The 26672-nt window shown below is 44.6% G+C and overlaps 1 protein-coding gene across 1 annotated transcript in view; it reads right to left on the bottom strand.

The window, feature by feature from the left end:
• The window catches only part of MAP6 (microtubule associated protein 6), a 91656-nt gene that overhangs the window by 17000 nt on the left and 47984 nt on the right, over positions 1-26672 (bottom strand). Inside the window, exons 2-3 of the mRNA XM_057507208.1 lie at positions 3956-4169; positions 1485-1681 (exon numbers count right to left, since the gene is read on the bottom strand). Coding sequence (XP_057363191.1) covers positions 1485-1681; positions 3956-4169 — 411 coding nt within the window. The remainder of the gene's footprint in view (positions 1-1484; positions 1682-3955; positions 4170-26672) is intronic.

The following is a 26672-nucleotide window of genomic DNA, read 5'->3' as shown; positions in this document are numbered from 1 at the left end:
CAGAAGGACCTACAGGGACTTTTGAGGTAAGGAACTGTGAGAACTTCATGCTCCGTCACTTTCATCACAAAGAAAAGATAGCCCAACAATTTCAGAACACTGGCAACAGTAAGGACATGAGAGAGAAAGTGTGCTGGGTGTCATACATGTCATAAGGTTTGCAAACGTAATTTTTCCACTAGGTATTTTGGATTCCCTCACGAGCACTGGGGTTCTTTTCACAATAACTCTCTAATGCCTACGACACAACTCTAGCACAGCTAAAGTGGCACTTGCCACCACTGGGGGTTTTGGCCATACAGATACGCGACACATAATACAGCTCTCACTGAGCTGCTTTTATTCATCAATGAGGTAAAAAAATGTGTTGCTAATCACTTAGCAGGGAACTCCCCTAATCTTTAGCTAAGTCACAGAAATTTCCCATAACCCGAAGCTCAGCAACTTCTGTCCTTTCTGAGGAACAGAGCAAGCACAGATCAGGAGGGGAGAGTAAACATCCCCACACCTGTCACTATATCTACTTCCCATCCTGTGTTTCTCAGAAGCAGGAAAGCCACATTCTAAATACACTATCCTTACACCTTGAACTTTCTTCTTCAGAGGTCTGTACCCAGCTGCTCTGCAAAACCAGCAGCACTGGGCAGGCTGAGGGTAAACAGAGGCCCACAACCTCCTCATTTTTGTCATTTCCCTCTCATGTCTAGAATGTACTTACAACACCGAGCTCTTTTGCCCTGGCCTAGTTTCAGCCATCAGCAGCATGTTTATTACTTGGTATACAATTTAAAGCCCACTGACAGGAGACTAAATGCAGTTATGTATTTCTAACATTAGATTATATGAAAAAATTACTTAAACTTAATAGACAACTCATCTTACTGGCATTAAGGCCAAGGGTTTTTTGTTTTTTAAGTATTTCCACAACTTTTCTTAATTGCTGAAGCCCAAGTGGAGCTTCTGTAGCACATGATAACTCTCTGAACTTTGGAAAAGAATACATTTACCTAAAGTTCAAAATCGATCACTGACACAGACCTTGGGAGAGAATAGGAGGACACCCTCCGGATAATTCCAAGCACTACCAGGGATCCCCTTCGCGGCCATCTCCGAACTGCCTCTGCGCGCTAAGTCCTGCCTGCCTTCTTCACCTGCATGCAGCCTCCCCTGCCGCGGGAAGGCACAGCCAGTGAGCCACACTTCCTGGTGTTCCAGGGACCCTGTGGCATGGACACCTGGGCCACGTGTGGCCGGCTGCTCTGGAGAGGGGGCATGCCACGTGGTCTTTGAAACAGGATTCCTCCAGTGTTTTATTTTTTTTTCTAGCTAAGAAACCAAACCAAAGAGCTCCTGGAACACTCAGGACTGAGGCAGATGAGAAGCCTCTAATCAATTTTGTGGCCTTTTTTGTTGGTTGGTTGGTTAAAAAAAAAAAAAAAGAAAAAAAAAAGAGAAGAATAAAAGGAAAGTGCAGTGAAATTTACTCTTTTGCCTCAGCCAGTTTATTGTTCATCTCTTTACTTTGCTCCTTGCTGTCGGGTTGGGCGGCACTGGGACCCTCTGCACTCTTTTTCTTGGAGGCCCGGCCTGATACCACCTGCTTGTCTTTGGCCTTTCTCGGGGGCTTATGGCTCGCTGATGTCTTTTTTGGTTTGGAAATCTGAATACTAGGTTTCTCCACCTGCAGAGAGAGAGAGACAGACCGCAAATACAGAAACACAAAAAGGGAGGGAGCGGGAGAGAGAATTTAGAAAGAAATTGTGATTAATTGAAGGATGCTGGCAATGACGACATTTGACACCGAGTCTGTGTAGGGAATGTTTTCAGTGACCTTAGATCCCAACCTGCTGGTTAGTCGTTTTAGCAACACTCTCACTGGCCACCTTGGCTCCCTGGACTGCCGGATCTCAGCCCTTGACCACCTGGGCATGGACTATGTTACAATTTTGCAGTATTTGCTGTTTTTGCCTGTGGGAAGATTATAGCTCATCACCCTGTTCAACCTGGGCGGGCAAATGATTCGCCTCAGTCAATGATACATGAGCAGAAGTGCTGCAGGTCACCCCCAGACAGAGATCAAGAGTCAGCCTGTGTGTCCCAATGCTCTCTTCCTCTGCTGCAGAGAGAGGCTGCTGCATACCCGGAGGCTCAGACTGTAGAGGCGACCAGGAGTGGAGCTGCAGTTGACCCACGATGGACATGCATTAATAAGAAAATAAACCTTTGCTGATGGAAGATGCAGAGATTCCGGGGTGGTTCATTAGGGCAGCAGAAGCCTGCCTTTCCTCTGTTTCTGTCTCTAGGCCTGTGAGCCTGAGTGGAGAAAAGTCCTCGTTGAGAGGCTTCGGCCAGGTGGCCTCGTCTTGGTGAGGTCTTCAGCCCCGCCCAGCCATCTACACCTCCTCTCTGGCTGCCTCCCTGGACTGTCTGCCCAGGGCAGCTGTTTAAGTCCACTCCACTCTCCTCAAGCTCCCTCCTCTAGCTTTGCCCCTCATTCCTAGGAGAAGGCCTTGTCTGGCCTTGTCTTCTCTTTCTCAAGATCTCTGAGGCCACTATATATGATCCCTCAATATGCCACTCATCTCCCATCTATCTCTAGATTGACTTTCCCCAATCTTCTCCCCTTCTTCCCCTTGAATCTTCTTTTGTCCAAAGACTTTCCATGTCCTGGGTCCCACCTCATCTGTGGAAGGTGGACAGTGGGCCTCACAGGCTAGACTGTTCACTCCATGAGGCCTGAGGGTTTTCAGTGACCCCGAATTGTAAATAAGGTGACCCGTTGTCCTGGTTTGCCTGGGACAGAGGGCTTTCTCAGAACGTGGAACTTCCAGTGCTACAACTGGAGGAGTCCAAGCAAACTGGGTTGGTTAGTTACCTTACCTGTAAACCAGTCCAGGGCCAAATAGGGACCTCCACTTGAGTGCAAGGTTTTAGGGCAAAAGCAAAAAAGAGGCTATTTAGGTTCTCAGACTTCTTCTGCTATAACATAGTTAGGAGAGCTGATATTTGCACAATTCCATGTGGCTTCTGAGATCACAGAATTAGCTAGGGCATGTATGATTCCTGCTTCAGCAGCTCAGTCTCCAACATGCTTCTCCCTCTGGTGAATTCATATTGGGATGCAAGTAAGGCAAAGTAGTGTTATTACAGGAAAACACCTGAATCCACTGTAAGTTACTTAGAAATGTAAATCTTTCACAAACTATTTATTACAGTAACAAATTACACAGAACACATCTTGCAGTTGATGGGACAAGTGTGTGTGACAGACTATGAACTGCTGGTCAATGGTGTCCATCAAGGGAAGTTAAGACAGGGCAGGCAATTCTCAGGGACTTGGGAGGTAATCAAGGGTCCAGTGCCCGGAGCTGGGGATGTGGCAGGGGCCAGGTGGGAAGGAAACCGGGCAAGGATGCCCCCAACCCTGGGCCTGTGAGCACTTCAGGGGCAAAACCATAGCTATTTTAAGGTGAGGGGATTTAGGGCTCAGGTGAGTAGTATTTTTGCTACTTTTTTTCTGGGTTTCTTAAAATCAGAGGCCAGTTCTCTGGAAATCTGCTAGTCCTTAAACTGTTTTAATTTTATGTAATGTTCCTTTTTAACATTCCCTTTGAATTTCACAAAGGCTCCTATTAAGAATCCCATCTGCGGAGGTGTGCTACAAACAGCAGGGATTTAAAGGAGCCGTGGGGGCTGGGTGGGAGTTGGCAGCAGCCCACTCCCTGCCCTGCTGCAGTGGGCCCCGCGCTCCAGGCTGTGTGGACGGCTTCCCCATCAGCACACCATCTTGCCCTGCTGCAGTGGGCCCCGCGCTCCAGGCTGTGCGGACGGCTTCCCCATCAGCACACCCTCTGCCCTGCTGCAGTGGGCCCCGCGCTCCAGGCTGTGCCGATGGCTTCCCCATCAGCACACCCTCTGCCCTGCTGCATCCCCATCAGCACACCCTCTGCCTCACCTTTGGCGGTTCCTTGAAAGGTTCGCTGTAGAGGCTGCGTACTCTTCTGCGATCAATGACCTTATTGTCAGCTGGTGTTGGCTTATTGGCCTCCCCTTTGAATTGGGCGCTGTAGCTGGTTTCATGAACCATCTTATCATCTGGGGGTTTGTACTGGGGCTTGGCTTTTATCGGTTTCACAGGCTTGATGTCCGTCCACGCTCTGAATTCATTCCTGTGAATGACAAAGTGTCAGTGCTATGAAGCATCGTATCCTGGCAGCACTCCTCCCACAGGGCTGCAGCGCAGCGAGCTCTCCGGGCCATAGGGCCACTGGAGTGTGGCTCAGGAGCTCGCTTCATGCTTCCCACAGGATAAGAGCAAGTTTTCCTTCCTGCCAAGTTAACGCAGGTTGTGGTGACAGCAGCAGCACCTAGGAGAAGGAGCTCTTGTTCCCAGCTCCCACTGTGTGATCAAGGATAGGCACTTCTAATCTTTGGGCCTCATTTTCACAGTATCTAAAATGAGGCTAAATAACTCCGTCCATTCAGCCATTCATGAGTTCAACACATGTGACTAAACGCTTGCTGTGTGTGAAGGGTTATGGAAGTTAAATGGGACAATGTGTTAGACAACGGGCCTGGTATTTTGTGGCCAAAGGACAAATGCCCCCTCCTTTCCCCCTCTGTCATGATGAAGACCCTCTGTTAGCCAGAGTCTGTAAGGATAATTCCTCCCTTTGATCATGGAGGGCTACTCTCATACTGCTAAAACCTTAATAAGCTTAATCACTTTAGATGAAAATCCTTATGAAATGTCTAAATGCTTGTGGCTCACAAATAAGCAAAATGTACTGAATATAATTTGGATATGCCATTAGGACTTGTGTTGGGATGTATCTGTGTAGGAGAGTCTTCATGTGCTTTGGTGTGAATGGCTACTGGTCCTTACCCTAAACGACTCCCCTATTATGCTTTTTTTGTCAGTGTGTCAGTTTTCCTGTCCATAGCAGTCTCTCTCATGGATTCTAATCAGCTGTTTCTCATCTGTTAAAGTGCTGGCAGGTAGATGGGGGCAATGTTCAAAACAGGGTAGAATAAATGTAGCTGCTGATGGAGGCCACAGCGTCCATCCCGCTTGCTGAGCGCATGATGTTCAGTGCATAAGCTCTGCGACTCCAGAGGTCTTGAGTGGGTCTGCTCTCATTTGGGGCCATAGAAGCTGTGATATGGGAAAGGAAGAGTTAGCGTACGGCTCTCTGTGCAGTGAGATGCTTCCAATGTGCTCTTTTACCCTCACTGATAACTCCTTCCTTTAGGGCTTGAAGTACCCTAAACAGGAGGCCACAGGATACAGCAGAGAGAGCTTGTACTGTGACAGACACACAGGTCCCAGCACTGCCTTTGACTAGCTACTGAGCAGGCCTCTCCCCTCTCTGAGCCTTAGTTTCCTTGCTTGTCAAATAAAAGAATTAGGCCAGACAATGTCCTTATAATGTCTTTCTAGCTCTGAGGTTCTCAGAGTCCATAAAGCTGGTTTGGTAACATTGAGCCACTTGCTGGTCAGCTGACCCTCTGAGGGATCTTGGCTCATTGTGAACAGAGAGAGCATAGTTTCTTAAGAGACCTCCCCAAGCTTCATACTCACCTTTCCAGTGCAGCTTGGAAACCTCCACCTAGTTGCCCCACCAATGCAAACGTAACATCCCTGGAAACAATCTTGTCTCCCCTGCCAGACTATCCTCATTCCCTCATTGCTCAGTTTCACCCATCATTCATTCATTCATCCATTCACAAAACATTTACTGAGTGCTTAAAGTCTGCCTGGAAGGGTCCTGAGATCTGTAGAGCCCAAGTTGAGTGAGAATGCCCTGGGCTCAAGGTGCGGGAGGCAGAGGATTTGAGGTTACTGCAGGACAATAAGGAAAGAGCCACAAAGGAGGAGGGAGTAGGGAGCACAGGGGAGGGGTTCCTACACCACTGGGGTGGGGGTTCTGGAGTGGAGTGAGAGCCACTGACAGCGCACTGGCCAGGCTGCCAGGCAGAATGAGGTGTACAGTGAAGAGGCTCACCAGAGGTGTAGCCCCTGTGGGACCTGCAGGCAGTTCTGGTGGCTGGGCTGAGGTTTGTGAGGAAGGGCGAAAGAGGCTGGACTGGTTATGATGGGCTTGCCAGCTATGCTAAGGGGATGGTCTGGATAGTAACAAGCTGTTGCCAAATAACCTCAAGCCAAGGATGAGTGTGGCCAGATCAGTTCTGGGGAAGAGAACTTTGGCAGCGTGTGAATGGTGGACAGAACGGGAGAGGTGAGGGAGGTGCCAGGCATGTCCTGTGCAGAGAGTCAGGAGGAGAGCAGAGGCCTGAGCCCGGAGAGCAGGAGTGGGGAAGAGAGCAGGGCGGAGTCAGGAGGGAGCTGGGTAGGACTTGAAAACAGCGGAGCTGTGGGAGGCCCAGGTCGCAGAGGAATCTGGGGAAACCCCAGGATTTGGCTGGTGGGCATTAGTGCTACCTACCCACCTGGGGAAACTGGGAGTGCAAGGGGCTTTGGGAGGAGGGTGGAGACTGTCCTGATGCTGTTAATGGTACCCATCTGCTGCGGCAACAAGGCTGCTCTTTGCTCCTTTTCTCTCTTCCCATCTCCACTTCCACAGGTTAAACCAGTTACTGTGGCTGGACTTCTGAGCCAGTTAGGCGCTACACACAGGCCTAGGGCTGGCCCAGGATCCATTTGGGGCTCTGGCCACTACTACCTGCCTAAGGCTACAGGCCTTCCCTCCTTCTGCCCACTCATCAGGAACAAACCCTGCTGGAGCCCCGGATACTTGGCCTGGACCTCCTGGGAGCCAAACCGTTAACAACCTGGCTCCAGAATATACAATGGTGGCAACCGGGAGTCTCTGCTCCTACCCTTGCCTGCTTCGGAGGACTGAGGTAGGTATACACTGGCCCCAAGCACTGTTTCTGGGTCATCTCTCCCAGGCCAGCCTCTGCAGCTTTCTGTATCTCTACGGTGGCCCCTGTGGGGTGGCAAGGGTCTCATTGTGAGCATTGTTCATGGGCTGTGTCTTCGTGGGAGAAGCTCGGTAAGCCCTGATCTTGAACAACCTTGGTACCTCATCTGTATGTGAGACTGTGAACGAATCCCATGAGCTCACTGTAATCATGACAGACTGTTAGTTTAAACACAGACCGTGCTCCTTAGAACTTTGAACTCTCCACAGCATGTTCCTCAGGCAAATGCAACAACTAATCACATGTCAAACAAACAGAAGTTGTTGCCGCTCGCCAGTCGCCTTTTGTAAGCTAGTGGGTTGTTTTTTGTTTGTTGATATATTCTCTATAATCCTTACCATTCTGAAAGGAGGCAGTACTATACCCCTTTTACAAGAAAGGTAACCACAGCTCAGAGAGGTTAAGTGGCTTGCCTGAGGGCACAGCTGGCAGATAGCAGAGTTGAAATCTGAGCCAGGGTCTGCCAGGGTCTGCCAGGCTCCACAGCCCCCAGCCTTCCCACTGCACTTGGGCGATGCGTTAGAGCTGCGGCGTCCTTGGCCTGCCCTCCCTGGAGGTGCCTGTAAGGGCTCTGGCCTGCATCTGTAATGCCCTGGAGGGCTTCTATGACACTATCTGGACTAGATGGCACAGCTCCTCCAGCCCTGAGATGCAGCTCCTAGAGCAGTCTGGGCCACTCTCAGGCCAGTCATGCCCAGTGCCTCTCACCACAAGTTTGTGGTCCCCCAGCCAGATTTCAGCTTGATCATTCATTCATTCAGCACTTGCCGAATGCCGAACACCGGCCAAAGGTGTGGTATGTGGCCCACAGGGAGGAATAAGCCAGGGTTGATGTGTCTAGAGTTTAGTAGGTCAGCATCTGTTCATCTGTGACCCTAGACAAACGGGGCTGGGTTCAGAGGGAAAAGGATGCTTCATTCTGAAGGGGGGCAGCAGGGAAAGGAGGACTGCAGGTTACGGAGAAGTTGACAAGCGGAGCTTAGGCAGCAGTCTGCATCTGGGGGCAATTCAGAGAGCGGGTGAATCGCTCAGGGTGCTGGAGGGTGGGGTCCTAGGAGGGATGTCAAGGTGACCGGGCTGGGTAGGAGCTGGGGCCAGGCTGTGCAGAGCCTGGAATGCCCTGCTTGGAAGCTTGTGGTAGGCCTGGGGACCTGCTGAACGTTTTTGCTCCTCTGTGGGGGGTGTCCTCCTCCTCCTCTCAGCCCGCCCCAATTTTAATTATCCTTCAAGGCCCAGCTCAGGACTTTCCTATTCCAGAAACCCCTCCTGGACTGCTCAGCCCAAAGTTTCCCATCTCTTGGCTTCTGGACACCTTACTGTACTGTAGGTAGTTACCAACTGTAACTAGCTTTGTGGTTACCTATGTAGTTTCACGTTCTTAATTCTTTCTTGAGTCCATTTTGTCTCTCTTGAGGGTCAAGATACTTAATAGAAAAGTCATGGTAGAACCCTGCCTTTGAGCCCAATCTCATTCACATGGCTGTGAAGGGCCAGCCTTTGACTTATCCTGTGACCTCCTGCAGGTTAGGGATGAGCTGGGTGAGGATCCCAGTCTCCACCTGCCCCACCAAGGGCCCTTGCCTCACCCAGGTCCCTGCTCAGAGCCATGCTCCATATCTTTCTCACATTCTTCACAGGATTTAAAGGCTTGGCATTGACTATTTAGTGAAAGTAGCTACTATCTGATTTAGTTTCTGGTCATCTCACGGCCCTCCTCCTGAACCCTTCCTGCCCCGCCTGGTTGGGGCAGACACTTGCTCCCTGGTCACATGGTAACATCCCGTACATACTTCTGTTCCAGTGCCAATCATGCTGAAATGAGCATGTGCACACAGGCTTATCTCCTCCCTTAGATGGAGCACCTCTTCATTAGGGACTGAGCTCTTCTCTGCTGCCTTGAACAGGACAGAGGAAAACCCTCAAGAAATATTTGGAGGATTAGAGACAATCAAGCATATCATTCTATTTCAGATACCTATAAGGCTGCTCATACTTAGGGCTTCTATTATTGCTTAATACCACCCCCTAAAATACCACGATCCCCAAGTCTTTAGGTCCTTGTACGGTAGTTTCCCTTACTAAACATCTGGAGTCTCCCAAGCTTTCATAAAATCCCTCCTCCCTAGATTGACAGGAGACAGCCCAGTGCTTGCTGAGTGAAGCGGCCACGGCGGTAAAGGGCTGGGGGCAGGAAGGAGCCCCTGAGAATCAGGGGGCGGGTAAGGAGAGGAAGAGTTAACTAACCCTTGCCCAATGCCTACTTCCTGAGCTCCTTCTGAATCTGACCTTATTTTACCCTTATAACATCCCTGTGAGGTCACAGTTACTAGCCTCATGTTATATATGAGAAACCTGAGCACAGGCAGATGAAGAGACTCGCCAAGCCAGTCAGTGGTGAGGCAGTTGCTGAACTGTGTGTCTGCCTGACTCGAAGCCCTTGCCCCTTCCACCACTCCACACTTGGGGGTGGGGGTGTAATCCTGCAGGCTCCTGGCACCATCACAACAGACCATTTTCCTTCGGTCAGCCTGAGTGCACTCCAGAGTGAGGCTCTGGCCACGCATGGAGGGTCCCGCACCTGAAGGCTGCTGCCCCTGGCATCTTAGAGATGTTCTTCCTGCCACAGCTTCTCCTGCACCGTGATGTGGAGAAGTCACAGCGACAGGCTCTCCAAAGGTCCCTGTCCCCGCCCTAGCAGCTCACCCGATCCTGATGGGCTCATCTCCCGCACGATGGCAAGGGCAGGCTCCGTGGGAGCCACCTTGTGGGGACTTGGCAGACAAATGTTCCCGGGCTGCTCCCTCAGGACCTTTGAATAGCTATCTAATCATGATCCAGAGCAGCTGCCAAAGCAGGACATGGGGATCTTGTGACCAGGCAAAGTTTTTAAAGGAGTCAACAAATACTGCGTCTTTATTTCCTCTTGCCCAGTGCCTCTGCCCCTTCTCTCCTGGGACCTCAATACCTCCTCTCCTTGGAGCATGGCATCAGGACCCTGGTCCTGTCTCCTCACTCTGACTCACCCGGCACATGTTACAGGGAAATCTTTCCCCAGTGCTCTGCTCTGAGCACACTGCTCTCTACTGAAACACCTCAACAGATCCCAGTGTCCTATTGGACCAACTATGGTCCAAAGAAAGGTCCCTTCTAGTTTCCACGTTATAATCCCCTGGGGTGGCACACAGGGCCTGTGACTTGGCCCCAAGTTACTTTTCTGGCTTTGTTTCTTTATCATCATCATTTGCATCACCATTTAGTGAGCATTTTCTGCATTCCAGGCACTGTGCAAGGCTCTTTAAATGCACTCACTGTCTTATGTAATCCTCACAACAACCCTGAGCCACAGGTACTATCACTGACATTGCTGATGAAAACAGCATGCTGCCCTTCCCCAAACACATTCTGCATTTCCTACCACTGAGTTTTTGCCAATGCTGTTCCCATTCCTGGCATACTCTTCCCTCCACACCTCTAGCTACTGAAATACCACATGACTTTCAATGCCAGGTTCAGGTGCTTTCCCTTCTGGGGGAGTCTTCCCCAGTCCCACTGCTGAATCAAGCTTGTGCCTTTCTGACCTTCATCTCTGTAGCACTTGTCATGCTCTGTGGTGTAGTAGGCTACCTTTGTAGGTATCTCTTCCCTCCCAGACTGTGCAATTGCTGAGGATCAGGACTATCCTTTTGCATTGGTATATTCCTTACCTGCCTAGGACAAGGATTCAGAATGCAGCCTCCACCTCACCCATGTGAAGAGCTAAACAGGAAGTTCCTGGGCTGCCCCAGCCGAGGAAAGGGCATAAAGTTGCTACATAAGTATCTCAAGGCATCAGGCACCTGTAGCACTTCTTACAATATGCCCACAAATTCTTTGACATGCCTTCCTTGGTAGAGCTTAATTTCCCTCCCCTTTAATGTGATTGGACTTAATGACTTACTTCCAACCAACAGAATATGATGGAAGTGACAGTATGTAACTTGTGAGACTGGACCATTAAAGGCATTGCACCCCTTCCTCACTCTCTTCAGTCACCCACTCCGGGGACAGCAACATGTCATGAGGGTACTCAAATAGCACCTATAGACAGAGGTCCATGTGGCAAGGAACTGAGGCCTCCTGTCAAAAGCCTTGTGAGTGAGTCATCTTGGAGGTGGATCCTCAGCCCTAGCCAAGTGTTCAGATGACCTTGTGGGAGACATGAGCTAAACCACCAAGCTAAGCCATTCCTGGATTTCTGACTTTCAGAAATTGTATGAAATATTAAATGTTTGAATGTTTGTTGGTTTAAGCTGCTAAGTGTTAAGAGTAATTTGTTACACAGCAATAGATTCTAATACTAGACTCTAATCAGGAATTATTCTCCCCATCAAATGGGGTTTAAAATACCCAGGCTTAAGGTCAGCAAGGCAGAAAGTGCTGGTATAAGCAGAGTACAGGAAGTTCAAGTTCCTAGCAGAGCTGTAGCATCAAGTGAACAGAAAAGGTCATGCTTTGGTCATTAGAACTGGGGGACATTTTGCAGCCTTCACTGGAAAGCAGCAAAGTCTCCTTGCAGTAAAGCTGATAAAAATGCACCTACTTTGAAGCCAGGTCATAAGTAGAAATAAAGAAACATAAATCCCCATAGGAGAAAATGATGTCCCAGAGCACAGAACATAGAGGACCCAGGGAAGTGCAGGCAGAGGTTGACAAGGTGAGAAGAAACAGAGCCCAGGCCAGAGCAGGAATGAGATACACCCGGGCTTACTTCCAGCTCTAACCCCTGGGCCTGTCCCTGTCTGTTCTGGACTTCAGCATGGTGAGCTGATTTGGAAAGTATTCATGCAAGCCTGCCTTCACAGGATTGATGTGGGGATTAAATAAGAATGTATTAATTGAAGAGGACCCTGACATTTGTGTCAGAATTTTAAAGCCCATGATAGATAACTATATAATAAATGTATTTCCATTACAGAGTTGTTTGCTCAAGAGCAATCACTGAGTATCTTCTACCTTCCAGGCACAGAGCTAGAAATACAGTGTCAACAGGCAGATGCAGCAACTGCCTCCACTGGCCCTATAGTCAGGGAGATTTAAACAATTACACAATCAAAGGTCTACCCAACTATTGTTATATATCTGACCACTAAGTCAGCACTCTGGTGCCCAGAGAGGGCTAGATTTGGGCAGCAGCTTCCAATGACAGGTTTATTTCTGAATGCATTTCACATTAGACTTGAACAAAGTAGTATTCAGTGAATGCCTGATTAATTGAATCTCCAATACTGAAAGTGTCTACTATAAACAGATGCTCGGTTCTTAAGGACTTATCCCACTTACGCACATTTTCATGCAGTGATTCAAAGGGAGATATTGAAAGCAATTATAGAGGGAGAGACTGAAGACAGATGACAGCTGGTGACTGATGAAGCCAGGTCCCAGGAGAGGAAAAAGGGGAGCCATCAGGAGAATGGCAAGAAGGTTTGGCCTTGGAGAGAAAATGTTGTAAATAAAGAGACTAGAAGCTGTTTTCTTTTTCTAATTTGAAACAGCCTGATGTTTACAAGCAACAGTGAAATAGAATTAGACAAGAAACAATTTTATTGCTGTGAAGAGTATCTACATGTGTTAATTGGTACAAATTACCTCATGGAAAAAGTGGAGACTTAGAACAATACAGTACTGCCAACTATGATTACATGTAAATTCAATTTCTCTACTCATAAACCCTAGATTTATTTAATATGAATTTAAGCCCTTGAGAAATAAAATTCTTTCCTATCCTCTTGAAAATTTTAACAAAATTTTCAAAAACATTCCTCAACTACATTATGGAGGATGAAAACCATATTTTTAAATCTAAATGGTCTAAAAACTTCCTACAGACTTTCATAGGTAATTATGCTGTCATGGAAACATATAAAGTCTCTGTTCAAAAAATTTTATCTACATTTGTTATATTAAAGTGTTTTTGAAGAAGGGAAGCAGGCCCTTTTATGAACACTGTCAGTTGCCAAGCTATTGTTAGGAGTTGGTTAAAGGATCTGTAGGATTAAAAAGAAAAAGCAGGACTTGTAGATTAAAAAGAAAAGAACATTCCTGAGCCTGGAGGGTTGCAGGGGTCTTAAAGAGACTTCTCACCCCTTTTAGAGGGGAGTGGAAGATTGCTTTTTCCTGGCAGAAAATGATTGGGTCAAGAGAGGAGTTTTATGATCTATGCCCATGTTGCTTGCATCTTTCTGCTTCTTTTGTGTGAAAGGGAGAAAAGGGAATCATATAGAGAATGCTGACACACTAATATTTAGGATCGCTCTTCTTATATTCAATAAACACATGCACACCACATATGACGGTTTTCTAAAATAAGGAAAGTACACAGTTGGGAAAAAAATGTCTGCATATAAAGAAAACCTTGGAGCTAATCTAATGTGAACAGAGCATGAGTGGAAAAGAAGCCTCCCTTTTCCTTACAGGGAAAGATCCAACATGGGTAACAGTTAGCAGTGAGTGTGAGGGCTCAGGTCTCCTCATTAGGTAAATGGTTCATTCTGCAGGTAACACTGTCTAAGTCCTGTCATAGGCTACATGCAGCTCAGAGGTGCTTGTGCATCTGGGAAACAGTGTTTCACACAAAGAAAGCCCATGTACACAATATGTAAAGAATAATGAGGACAGATAATTAAAAATCAAAACTGCTCCAACTAGGAGTCAGTTTGATTCTACACAAATTAATTTAGGTTGCAGTATTAATTAGGCACTATGCTAGGAACTGTAGAGAAGAAAAAGGATGCAAAATAAGAAACAATTGGCAGAGGTAGAGGATGGGAGTGGGGGAGCATTGTGGTTAAAATAAGTACATGTACAAATATACCTCAAGTTAAAAAAAGTAAGAGCTAGATGTGAGGTTATAAGAAAACTCTAGTTACTCCCTCCTCACTCTGCCCCACCCACCATTTCCCTATTATTATCTGGGCTTTTTAGTCATATGAAAATGGGTTGATTGTTCCACAGACCATAGTTATCTCACTGAGGTTGAGGACGGAAGGCTGCACTCTTCTGGTTGGTTGGGTTCCCAAGAATCTGTGTCCATTTCTTGCAGAAAGATGGTTCCTCAGACAGGAAATGGGAAAAATGACTACGTGCCCTGAAAGGTGGGAGAGTGCTGCCTCCTTCTCGGGGTAAACCCAGAATTCTGGAAATACACTCCTATGGGATGATCTCTACAAAGTGCCGAGGACATTGCATGATACATCTAGTGAAATGCTCAATAAATTTGTTCCTCATTCTTTGTTTTGTGCATAGGTAGTACTTAATAAATTTCTTTTTAACAAACAAATCTGGTGCTGAAGATGATACCATTTTATGACTTCTTGAGACCCATGATAACTTACTCTTTAAAATATAGCTCCATTATAAAGGAATACTAGAAACAACTATGTGAATAAATTTGGCAATATAGGTGAAATGGACAAATTCTTAGAAAAATTCAAATTACAAAAACTAAGTAAAAAAGAAACAAAATCTGAATAAATGTATGTCAAGTAATGAAACTGAATTAGTAATTTTAAATCTTTCCATAATGAAAATCCAGCTTTAGATGTCTTCCCTGGTGAATTTTAGCAAACATTAAGGAAAAAATAAATACCAATCCTATCCTAACAATCTCTCTTTTTTTAAAAATTAAAAAAGAAGGTATCATTGATATACAGTGTTGTAAAGGTTTCACATAAATAACATTGTGGTTTCAACATTCACCCATATTATCAAGTCCTCCCCACACCCATTGCAGTCACTGTCACTATCAGTGTAGTAAGATGCTATAGAGTCCTAACAATCACTTTTTAAAATAGAGGAAGAAAGAAGACTTCCAAACTCATTTTAAGATGGATAATACCAAGCCAGTCAAGGACATTACAAGAAACCTATGGACCAATATTCCTCATGACTATAGATATTAAAACTCTTAACAAAAGATTGGTAAATCAAATCCAGCAACATATAAAAAGATTTAAACACATGAACAAGTGAAGTTTATGCCAGGAACATCAGGTTGGTTTAACATCCCCAAATCAAGTAATGTAATATACTATTTTTTCACAGAATAAAGAAAAGAAACCATATGATCATCTTAATAGATAGAAAAAATATTCGACAAAATATCACACCTTTTCATGATTAAAAAAACTCAGCAAACCAGGAATAGAAGGGAACCTCCTCAACCTAATACAGGGCATCTATAAAAACCCTACAACTACCATCATATACTCAATGGTGAAAGACTGAATGCTTTCTCCCCAAGACCATGAACAAGGCAAGGTTGTCCTCTCTCATCACTTCTATCCAACACTGTACTGGAGGTCATAGCCAGCATAACAGAGCAAGAAAAGAAGTTAAGACCACACAGAATAGAAAAGAGGTAAAACTGTCATTGTTTGCATATAAGATGATTTTGCATTTAGGAAATAACTCAGGTATTTACAGAAAGTACTGGAAGAAATGAGTAAGTTTAGCAAGGTATCTGGATATCTGATCAATATACAAAAATTAATTATATTTCTATAGACTAGTAAAAGATATTGGGAAAAAAATTTAAATCCATTCACAATAGCATCAGAAAGAGTAAAATACTTGGGAATACATTTAACAAAAGAAGTGCAATGCCTATGCACTGAAAATATAACATTGTTGAAAGAAATTGAAGACCTAAATAAAAACATATACTATGTTCATAAATTGGAAGATTCAATACTGCTAAGATGGCAATTCTAGAAATTGATTTATAAATTCAAAGTAATCCTTATCAAAATCCCAGAAAGACTTCTTGTGGAAAATGACAAACTGATCTTAAAATGTATATGGAAATGTAAAAGGTCTAGAATTGTCAAAACAATTTTGGGAAACAAAGTCTGAGGATTTACATTACCTTATTTCAAAATTTACTATAAAGCTATAGTAATCAGGTATGCTATTGCTGTAAAGATAGATCTATGAACAAAACAGATCTATCAGGTATGCTATTGCTGTGAAGATAGATCTATAAACAAAATAGGCAGTTCAGAAATAGATCTTTGCATACAGTAGTGTGTTGAAGTTGGCTTACATTGGCTCACAGAGTCAACTTAATTTTCAGGAAATTGGTGAGCTGGTTGGCAAACTACAGGTAACTTGAAATCAGCCTTGTGAATATTCATATCAGGCAGTTGGCCAATACAACAAACCAGGCCCCTCCTTTATTTGAGAGCTAGTTAAACATTTATCATCATATCCCTGGCTACATATATGGCTGATTTAGTTTTGACAAATGGGCTAAGGTAAACGGGGGGAAGGATAGTCTTCAACAAATGGTGCTGAGAAAACCAGATATACATATGAAAAGAAAGTGAATCTCAACCATTACCTTATACCATATACCAAAATTAATTAGAAACGGACTATAAACCTAAATGTAAACCCTAAAATCATGGAGTGTTACATGGAATACTCACAAGGCTGATTTCAAGTTACCTGTAGTTTACCAACCAGTTCACCAATTTCCTGAAAATTTAACAGTTGGCTCTGTGAGCCAATGTAAGCCAGCTTCAGCACACTACTGTATGCAAAGACCTTGGAGCAGGCAAAGATTTCTTAAGATACAATGTAAAACCAAAGACAATAAAAGAAAAAAATGATAAATTCAAGTTCATAAAAATTAAACATTTTACTCATCAAAAGATATCATGAAGACAAGGAAAAGACAAGCTATATTCTGAAAGAAATTACTTGCAAAACATGTATCTGATAAAAGATTTGTATCCAGAATATAAAAGAACTCTTAAAACTCAAAAATAAGAAGATACATAACCCAATTTAAAAATAGGAAAAATATTAATAAACACTTCAGTAAAGAAGATACGCCAATCGCAAATAAGCACATGAAAATAAGGTCAATACCACTAGTCATTAGGGAAATACAAACAAAACCCACAATGAGATACCATCACATAGTCACTAAAATGGCTCAAATAAAGAACACTGACAACACTAAGTGGTAACAAGAATGAGGAGCAATTGGATCTCTCATCCATTACTGGAGGGAATATAAAATGGTACAGATACTTTGGGAAAAAAATTGTTTTTAAGTTAACCATATACTTACAATATGACCAAGCAATTCTACACGTAAGTACCAAAGAGGAATGAAAACATGTGTCTCTACAAACAACTTGTACATGAATGTTAATAACAGCATTATTCATGGTAGCCAAAAGGCTGGAAATAACCCAAATGTTCATCTGCTAATGAATGAATAAACAAAGTAGGTAAATAATACTAAGCTGTAAAAAGGAATGAACCAATATCAATGACTCTTAAAATATTATGCTTAGTGAAAGAAGCCAGACAGAAAACACTATGCATTATATGATTCCATTTATATGAAACTTCTTGAAAAAGCAAACTGTAGAAACAGGAAGATCAGTGGTTGCCCAGGCCTGGAAAGGGAGGGAAGATTATTTGTAAGTGAGCATGAAGAATTCTAAAACCATCTGTCAGGGATGGTTGCACCACTGAATAAATTTACTAAATTTCATCCAATTGTACAGTTAAAAGGGGTGAATTTTATGTTATATAAATTGTACCTCAATAAAGCTGTAAAAAATCTATCTGGAACATCTTCTTCCCTGACATCCTTCCCCTTGCAAGGAGGTGATCCCTGCCTCCTTTGGTGCCCTGGCATTTCCCCAGACCAGCTTTTTTGTCTGATTTCTTTTACTGTGTTCTTAGCTATTTGTTGCCAAGTCCGCCTGTGGGGCCTGAGAGGCCAGAGGTGGCCTCTGAGTGTTCCTGGCCTGGTTTGGAGCTAGAACAGTTCAGCATGTGCTCAATTAGCATCGCTGGATGGATAAACATTCTTGTCTTTGCTTTTTTAATTGTAAAAGGAACACACAGCAATTGTAGTTGGTTTTCCATTTTTCTTTTCCCTATTAATTTGTAGGAATTCTCTATAAGTATTAGAGATAAAAATAAAAGATAACAATTCTTTGCAACTAAGTTTCCCAGTTTTGTGCCACATATATGGAGACATATAACATATACACATAAGAGAGAGAGAGAGGGAAGGAGAACTGGAGAAGGAGAGAGAGATGGTATGTATATCCATAGAGATATCTGCATCTATATCTACATATATCCATATGTAAGCTTTAAATTTGCACATGGCCTAATCTATCAATCTCTTCCTTATCCTGTTTACTCTTGAGGTTATGTTTTAAAAGTCTTTCCCTATGCCACAATTATGTAAGTATTTATGTGTAATTTCTTCTTTGGACATTTGTGAATTTACTTATTACATTTAAATCTTTAAGCCATTGGGAATATATTCCTATGTTCATGTAGACTGCCACAGTAGAAAGACGTAACAGCACCACCATTGGCAAGGATGTGGGGTTAAGTGCAGCCTGGATCCACACAGCCAGGGCGCCACTGTAAGTCTAGGGCCCAGCAGAGTGTCTGTACATCATAAATGCTCAATGCATATTGTTGAGTATGTGAATTAATGAATAAAGCCTTTAAAATTGCTATCCTTTGGTCTAGCAATTACATTTATAGGAACTTTTCATAAAGAAATACCTGGACAAGAAAACATTTTTTCATGTATTACAAACTCTTATCATTGTATGTGAAGGCCGCAAATCATTTCTTTGTTTATAAATCTGAATGTATTCCAAGTCTGACAAAGCTGAAGCATGATTAACTCTCAGAAATTATTAAATAATAACAAGCATAAGAATACTAAATAGGTGATCCTCATGATGTCATTTTTGGTGCATTTAATGTCACAGTTGTTTCCTGTTGTTACTGATTCGTTGGAAGTGACACCCATTACATTCTGCTTTCTCATCTGAGGTAATGGGGACCCTGGGGCACAGCAGGAAAGTGCAGCCTGCCAGTAAAGGGCCAGGCAGTCTGGTGAGTGGAACCATGGACTTCCTTTCCCCAGGCACAACTGGCCTCATGGCTTTAATTCCTTTCTTTTTACAGCATAGTTTCACTTTCAGCAAGTCTTTCAGCAACCTGCTATCTTTAAGGAAGTAACAGATGTACTCAGAGGCATCAGATTGTGAGAAAATGTGAAAGACTGCTTTTCAGACCACAAAATCTGGAAGGGTTTCCTCAACAAAGGGAACAAGGGATCTAGAATTTCTTCGTGAAACTGCAGTGTGAAACTCAGTCTCATTTACTTGCTTGGCCCAGTGACCAAGGTGGCAGTGATTTGATATGACACCTTTAGTGGCCACTTGCTAAATAAAGGGCAACAGAAGGGCCGTGGCTACATTACTTCTTTATTTCCTCTATGCCAGGGGTGGGAGGCACATACACAGATTTACTCCTTTACCTTCAGCACAGCTCTGTAAGGCTGGGTGTCTCCTGAGTCCCAGATTGGTTCAAGAACTCACTTGGGGCATCTCTGTCAGTCAGGGTCAGATATGAATGCAGGTCTGCTCAACTCTGTGTTTCAAGCTCCACTGCTGTCCTGGGAAAACTTGAAACACTTTCAGTAGTCTGTGTCTTTGCATGGGCCTGCCCTTACCTTCAATTTTTTCTTTCCCTTTTCTACTGGAAGCTGCTACTTCAAGATGTAACTCAAATACAGGCAAAGAAGGTAGCAGTGAGGAAGAGGATAAAGACTCAAGACAGCTTAATTTATAGGACCTTGGAAAAGGTCCTCGTTCCAGAGAAGGGCAAGCATTCCCTGCCTGACTCTCCTCGCCCGTATCCCACTGGTCAGCAAACACATATCGAACACAATACCTTCCATATAGCAGGTCCTCAGCCAGTATTTTTTTTATTAAGCTTTCATTGATATATACTCTTATGAAAGTTTCACATGAAAAACAATGTGGTTACTACATTCACCCATATTATCAAGTCCCCCGCCACACCCCAATGAAGTCCCTGTCCATCAGTGTAGTAAGATGCCACAGTCACTACTTGCCTTCTCTGTGCTACACTGTCTTCCCCGTGACCTCCCACACCATGTGTGCCAATCATAATACCCCTCCATCCCCTTCTCCTTCCCTCCCCACCCACCCTGCCCCCAACCCCTTTGGTAACTGCTAGTCTCTTCTTGGAGTCTATGAGTCTGCTGCTGTTTTGTTTCTTCAGTTTTGCTCAGCCAGTATTTTAAATATTGTTTCATACCTCTGAGCCTCTTTCAGCTCTTCTGTTCAATAAGCATTTACAAATCATCTGCAGTAACATAAAGTTGTGAATTTGCCTTCATGCAGCTCTCAGCTGAGTGCTAGAAAGGGCTCTGGGAGTACAAGGACCCCACAGAAGGGAGGCATGGAAATTTCTGGAGGAGGCACTGAAATCCTTTCATTCCTTTGCTCCTCTGAGCTTTCCAGGGCTATTCACAGGAAGAAGATCATATCCACCAACTCAGGAATGCAGCCTCAGCACTGGGAGTCATATTAGCGGTGTTTCTGCCAGAGACAGCCTGGAGTGGCAGGTTCTAGCCGGTAAGGTCACAAGCTTTCAGCTGGGCAAACAAAACCCTTTAAAACACCTAGTCTTTGGGATAAGCAGTTAATATTTCATGGGCAATCTCCTTCACCTTGGCACCCCTGCATTCTTGATCTGTCTCACTATGCAGGTCATCAGGCTGGCATCCTGGGGCCTGGAAACCCTGTGGCTGAGAGGGGAGAAAAGAGCAGGATGCATCAGGGCCTACAGGGGGCCAGATGCTTCACAGAAGCATGCTCTACGTTTAATCCCCACAATAATGCTGTCAGCTCAGAAATTTCCCCCAGTTTTGTAAATGAGAAACCCAGGGCCCGGAGAGGTGAGTTTGCTCAAGGACCACAGCTAGTGAAGGAAAGGACCTGTTCCCTCTTTCTAATCTTCTTCTATTCCCAATGCTCTTTGCTTGGCCCTACTCAAATGTCACCTCTGTGAAGCCATTGCTGACCCCCGCACAGGGTGAGGACTTCTACCCAAGCTCCCACAATACATCCTTCTCTGCTGCAACCATCTCTTGACAAGTCTATACCCTCCTCTGGACTGGAGGCCCTTGCGGGCAGGAACTATGCCTCCAAGAGCCTACCTAGCCCAGGGCCAGGCGCAGAGCAGACACTCAGAGAAGGCTTGTCAGGCGAACGTGAGAATCACAGCGCCGCAGAGCTGGACAGGCACCTGGGGACTCCCTCACCTTATTTTACAGCCGAGGGCCACAGAAAAGGCGGCGGTAGCAAATGAGGTGGAGAGGTGGGGCGGAACCAAGTGCTGGAGCTCAGACTCGGTTCTGGCGGCAGCAGGAGCCGCTCAAGCTCTCGGAACAGTGGTGGGTCGGGGGGTGTCCTGTGATGACGTGGGTGGGAAGTACTCCGAGTGGGGGCCTCAGGCCCCTTGTGGACACCGAGAGGCTAGGGAATAGGGAGAAACTGGGGGCTACAGATCCCCGTATGTTTTATTTCATGATGACTTGAATGAAAACTTAGTGTCAACTCTGCTAACAAATTACTTAATTCATTTACTGAGTGCCTACAACAGTGATGGATGGTTACCCTTTACTAAGGGCCTTCTGTGTGCAAGGTGCTTTGCACTCACTATTCAATTTAATCCTCAGAACTACCTTTGGAGATGGACACTATCACTTTTCATTTTATGGATGAGGAAACGAAGCTTAGAGAAGTGAAATTATGACTAAGGCCTCAGAGAGACTATGAGCCAGACAGTGGGTTAGCACCTGAGGAAAAAGGACAAGGAGTTCGCCACTGAGTGAGGGGCAGAGGGGAAAGTAAACAAGACTTGAGTCATGAGGTATGAGAGGTGCTGTAACAGAGAGAAACACAGGGGACTCAAAAGGTCCCGAGCAGGACCCCGAACCACACTGGGGTGATGCATGAAGCTTTGTTGCGTGACAGGCAACAGTAAAATGCACCACAAGTTGGAAACAGGCCTAGTATCCTGACTTATCTTTTTCTTACTGAAGCAAAACCTAAGAGGAAGCACAGAAGGAAAGCAGGAGGAAAAATATATAGAACATCACTATATAAGACTAAGAAATCATCTTCATGTTATAATCACTAAACCCAGAAGCTCCTGCAGTTGATTTCCCAGCAATGGGATTAGCCCCATCTTTCTGCCTCAGAAACTCTGGGGCCATTGGAGGAGACCCAGGGATCCTGGGGGAGAGAGGTTGACAATCCAGCAGCAGAGGGCCCCACACAAGTGCACCACTTAATTAGGTTACCGTGAGAGACACTGCAAAGAGATAAGCGAATTATTGGGCGGGAGCGGGCAGGGACTGGGCACCAAGGGTGCTAGCTGTAGGGGAGCCAGCATCAAAGGGGGTCAGGAGACACCCCCAAACAGCCAATACTCTGCACACACAACTGTGCTTGTATGTCCCATGTGTGTGCGTGCATGCGTGTATGTGTGTGTGTGTGTGTGTGTGTACTCTGGCCAAGCAGTAAGAGGGACTGTACAAAGTACCTCTTATGCATCATCTCATTTAACCCTCACAGAGACCTTATGAGGCAGACACAATTATCATCATTCTCATTTTACAGATGAGGAAACAGGAGCTGAGAGTGGTAAAGTATTGTGACCTTGGATGGCAGTAAGTGGAGATGCTGAGACTGAACAAGGATAATACAATTAATAGCCATGTTTCAGGACTGAAATGAAAATTCAGCTCAGGTGCTGAGATGATACCATGTTCCTAAGTAAGGCATGACATCACAGTGCAGGATTTTCAAAGGAAATGCTGGCCATAGTAAAGGAGAGGATATTGGTGAGAACTCTGTGTTGTAAAGGGGCCACCTTCCCTTCAACTCAAATCACAAGAAAGGCTCAAGGACAGCTGGATCTTGGGGGTGATGGATCTTGGGGGATGTGGTGGACTAACAGTCACTCTCCTGAGAAATCAAAAGGGTCAGAGATGGCTGGCTGGTCTGGCCAGGAGCAGAGAGAAGGAGCAATGGCTGTGTTGGGGGTGACTTGCACTGTCTGTTGGTTAGGGCAAAGAATGCATGGTACAATTTCCCTGCACCAGATGGAGTCAAGAGCACCATCTCAAGGAGCAAGCAGATCTCAGCAGAAAGAAGCTAGAACGATGCCCAGGGTGGAGGAAGGAGTATGGAACCAGCCACAGGGACTAGCCTTTATCAAAGGACCTGGGGGGAGAGATCCACAGTGATGACTGGGGGTCTCCAGAGAATCCAGCATAGCACCCACAGAGAGTCCACCCTCAACACCTGCTGGTCCAGAGGGCACCCAACACTGTGACCACACCAGTCCAGGTGAGGACCCTCCTACTCCTCTTCCATCTTGCTCCCACTCCCTAAACTCCTGGGGGAGGAAAGTAAGACAGGTGGGGTGGAAGCCCCATGGTAGGCTTCACTTCTGGAGAAGACCAGAGCTGCAGGAGGAGGAAAAGTATTAACTTTAAATAGACTGATATCTTGACTATAGCATGGGACTAGGCATTTCAATGACAGGAGGACATTAATGTGCTAAAATTTGCTGTACAAGCTATAGAACTTCCCCCAAATTCCATGCCAAGGACAGGGGAATGACCTGCCCCAAAGGTTAAATTTAAGGGGCTAATGGGAAGCAAAAATAGTCACCTTCTCCTTATGTCCTATGAGTTGCATTTGCAATTAGTGAAAACTTTCTGTGTGTCAGATGCTTCAATAATTGATTTTACTTGATCTAATTTAATCTCAAACCAACTCTTCAAGATAGGAGCTATTTGTATAATAGGTTAGAACATGAAGGCTCAGGGAGGTAATGTGTCCTGTCTAAAGTCACAGAGCTGGCAAGAGGCAGTGCCAGGACCCAAACTCACAAGGACTCCAAGCCTGGGTCTTTCTACTGTGTCTTTACTTATGTCTTTACTCTACTAGGTCAACCTACACCAGAGAAAGTGGTTCCCAGGATGGGAACTCCTTATCCTCTTGAAATTGCAAGTACATTTATTCTGAAATAATTCTACTCTCCTGTTTTCAATAAAGATTTCACTACAATGGATTTTGTTCTAAATACTAATGACACAAAATGTATTTTCTAATTTTGAGGCCAAAGGGATTAGAAAGAGAAGAGTTTATTCCATAGCAATCACCACTTCACTGTCTGTCAAAGAATTCATATAAACTGCAGGAGTCATAACCGAACAAGACAACGGAAGAGGCTAACTCTAGATCTGAATTCAATTTTGTAAAGCAAGGCTGGAAATATCCTGGTGGGGGAGATGGTGGTGTTACATGGAGGAAGCTCTGATCGCAGGGCAGTGAGACGGTAACGGGAGGGGAGTGTCGGCAGAGCTGGGAGAAGGACAAGGACGAGAACAGAAGACAAGTCAGCGAGAGCAGATCTTGTGGACACAGGAGCAAAAGTCCCAAATCTTGTTTATAAGATACATATTTAGTTTAATATCATTTGTTAATGCATTTTAAATATCCAGAGCAATGAGATACTGAGACAAGGAAAAGACCAGGACCTACCTTAGAGAAGAATGCCTGACAAAAACAGCTGGTTTCCAGTCTGTGCCTTTGTGAGTGTGAGAGCACACACTGCTGTAAGTACAATCGCCGCCACCATCATTATCACTGTCCGCATCACGCTCTCGTAACTGGTTTTTCTCTCTCAACCCTCTGCCTGAAATCTGCCTGCCAGAGTCAGAGAACAAGCAGTTGACTCAGGCTTAAACACCCCCACCAACCTTCTTTGGTGAATCATGTGTCTATGTCTGGCTTTGATATCAGAGTAATACTGGCCTTACAGAATGAGTTGTGAAATAGTCTCCCCTCTTCTATTTTTGGGAAGATTTTGTGAAGACTTGGTATTAATTCTTCTTTGAATGTTTGGTAGAATTCACTGGCTAATTTGTTTCTGTAATCCATTGTACACAGTGCAGAGCTAATGTTCACTCAAAGATATTGAGCTGAAATGAATCTGTTCCTATAATTTTGTATCTTATGTGATAAAATTTATTATGAATAGTTTACCCAAATATTCTAAAAGGCTTCTTGATATATCATAGTGTATTACAGAAGTCCAGACTGGAGGCCAAACTTCAGACTGTTTATACCAGGACTTGAATTTTATAGTTGTGACCTACTAGTCAGTCCTAAAAATGAATTCCCTCAAATTCCACTGGGTGCCCAGTAAAATTCACTCAGCTAAGTTCTGTACTGAATTCCAGCTTCCTATCTGTATCCTTCCTAGACTCATTATTCATTAAAAGAATCCACAACTACATTTAAAATATACTTAACTTAGAAAGGCTTCAAAAATGTAGTGAGTAATTTTAAGTGTTTCATTAATAACGAGGAGCTATTACCTTTTAAGAACAACTGTTCTCAAACTTTGAGTGCCAAACATTACCACAGAATTTCTTACTAATGAAAATTCCACTGTTCCCACCCCTGGGGTGAAGCCCTAGAATCTGTATTTTAACAGGTTCTTTGGAGTGATTCTAATACCCAAGAAGTCAGAGGAGAACACTTTGAGAAACACCACTTTAAAGTTATCAGGAGCATGTGGACGAAGGGTGATGAATAAAGGCAACAGTGTCTGTAAAGGGCCTGGCACGGCCCCCGGCTCCAGGCAGCATACTGTGGGTCCCAGCACGACCAGGTTAAGTGTAATCTGAATTTCTGTGAAGAGGGTTACACGGGGTAGAAGTTTAATTGCTGGTAGGATTGTAGGCCATATCTAGGTATTTTGCATCACTCTTCCACAATCTCCATTCTTCTCAACAATAACAAAGCATGGCCTGTCAGAAAAAGCTTGGGTTTGGGATCCCAAATATGCCATTTGCCCCCTATGCAACTTCAAAAAAGTCACCTGTCCTTTCTAAGCCTCAGTTTAGAAATGGGGATAATGTCATCTCCTTTGCTGTGGGAGTGTGAGGATTTCACAAAATGCAGAAGTACTTTTCTTCTCGGACCTTTGCCCCCCACCAACCCTTCCCATGCCCCTCCTTCAGATGGAATAATTTGACCTGCTGACCTGAGAGCCGGCGGGACACGGCACAGGTGCGCTTTCACAACTAGGATGATGGATGCCCGTTAGGCGGCTCTAATCTTAGCTAAGAAAGTGCAAACATGAAAAATGAGAAAATGAGTCAGATTCAAAGGCTGGTGCCTAGAAGGTCACAGTGACTAGAAGATCAGATGTAGATTTAGCCTTTCATTGCTTACTTCTGAACATGAACCTCAACACATGAGACTGGTGCGATTCAATTGAAGGAGAACACTCTTATATCCTTGTGTGCTCTGATATATTTAGGGGGAGAGAAGAAGGAGTATCAAGGTCAGGTCAAAAAGGAGATCGATGAAAAATGATAATTTCTGCTGTCCCAGGAGACAGGCACTGGGTATCCAATTATGCTATTTAGATGGAGTAATATAATTCTATCCAGCAAATACCACCTGCAAAGGCATTTCTGGTATATTTTGCTACAACAGACACATGAGTGTGTGTGAATAAATCTCTAGCAATAGTGAAATTATCTCTGTGGGCACCACATAGATTTCTTAGTTTATATCCATTTATTTAATTAGTAGACAGTCTAAAATTATGAGTCTCTTTGATTCCTTTTATATTCATTTCCTACAAGGGCTTGGGGTTCAAATGATTAGTTCTGTGACCTTGGGGGCAGGTTCTTTTACCCCACTGAGCTTTCTTATTTAATTCTCACGTCAGCTTATTCACTCTATTTTCAGAAAAATGAGGTGTAGGTGGTGCTCTGCCCAAGGTAA

Source organism: Manis pentadactyla, chromosome 9, assembly GCF_030020395.1.
Source record: "Manis pentadactyla isolate mManPen7 chromosome 9, mManPen7.hap1, whole genome shotgun sequence".
In the NCBI taxonomy this organism is placed as follows: domain Eukaryota; kingdom Metazoa; phylum Chordata; class Mammalia; order Pholidota; family Manidae; genus Manis; species Manis pentadactyla.
The sequence above is the reverse complement of the archived record's forward strand: the minus strand, read 5'-3'. Positions and strand labels throughout refer to the sequence as shown.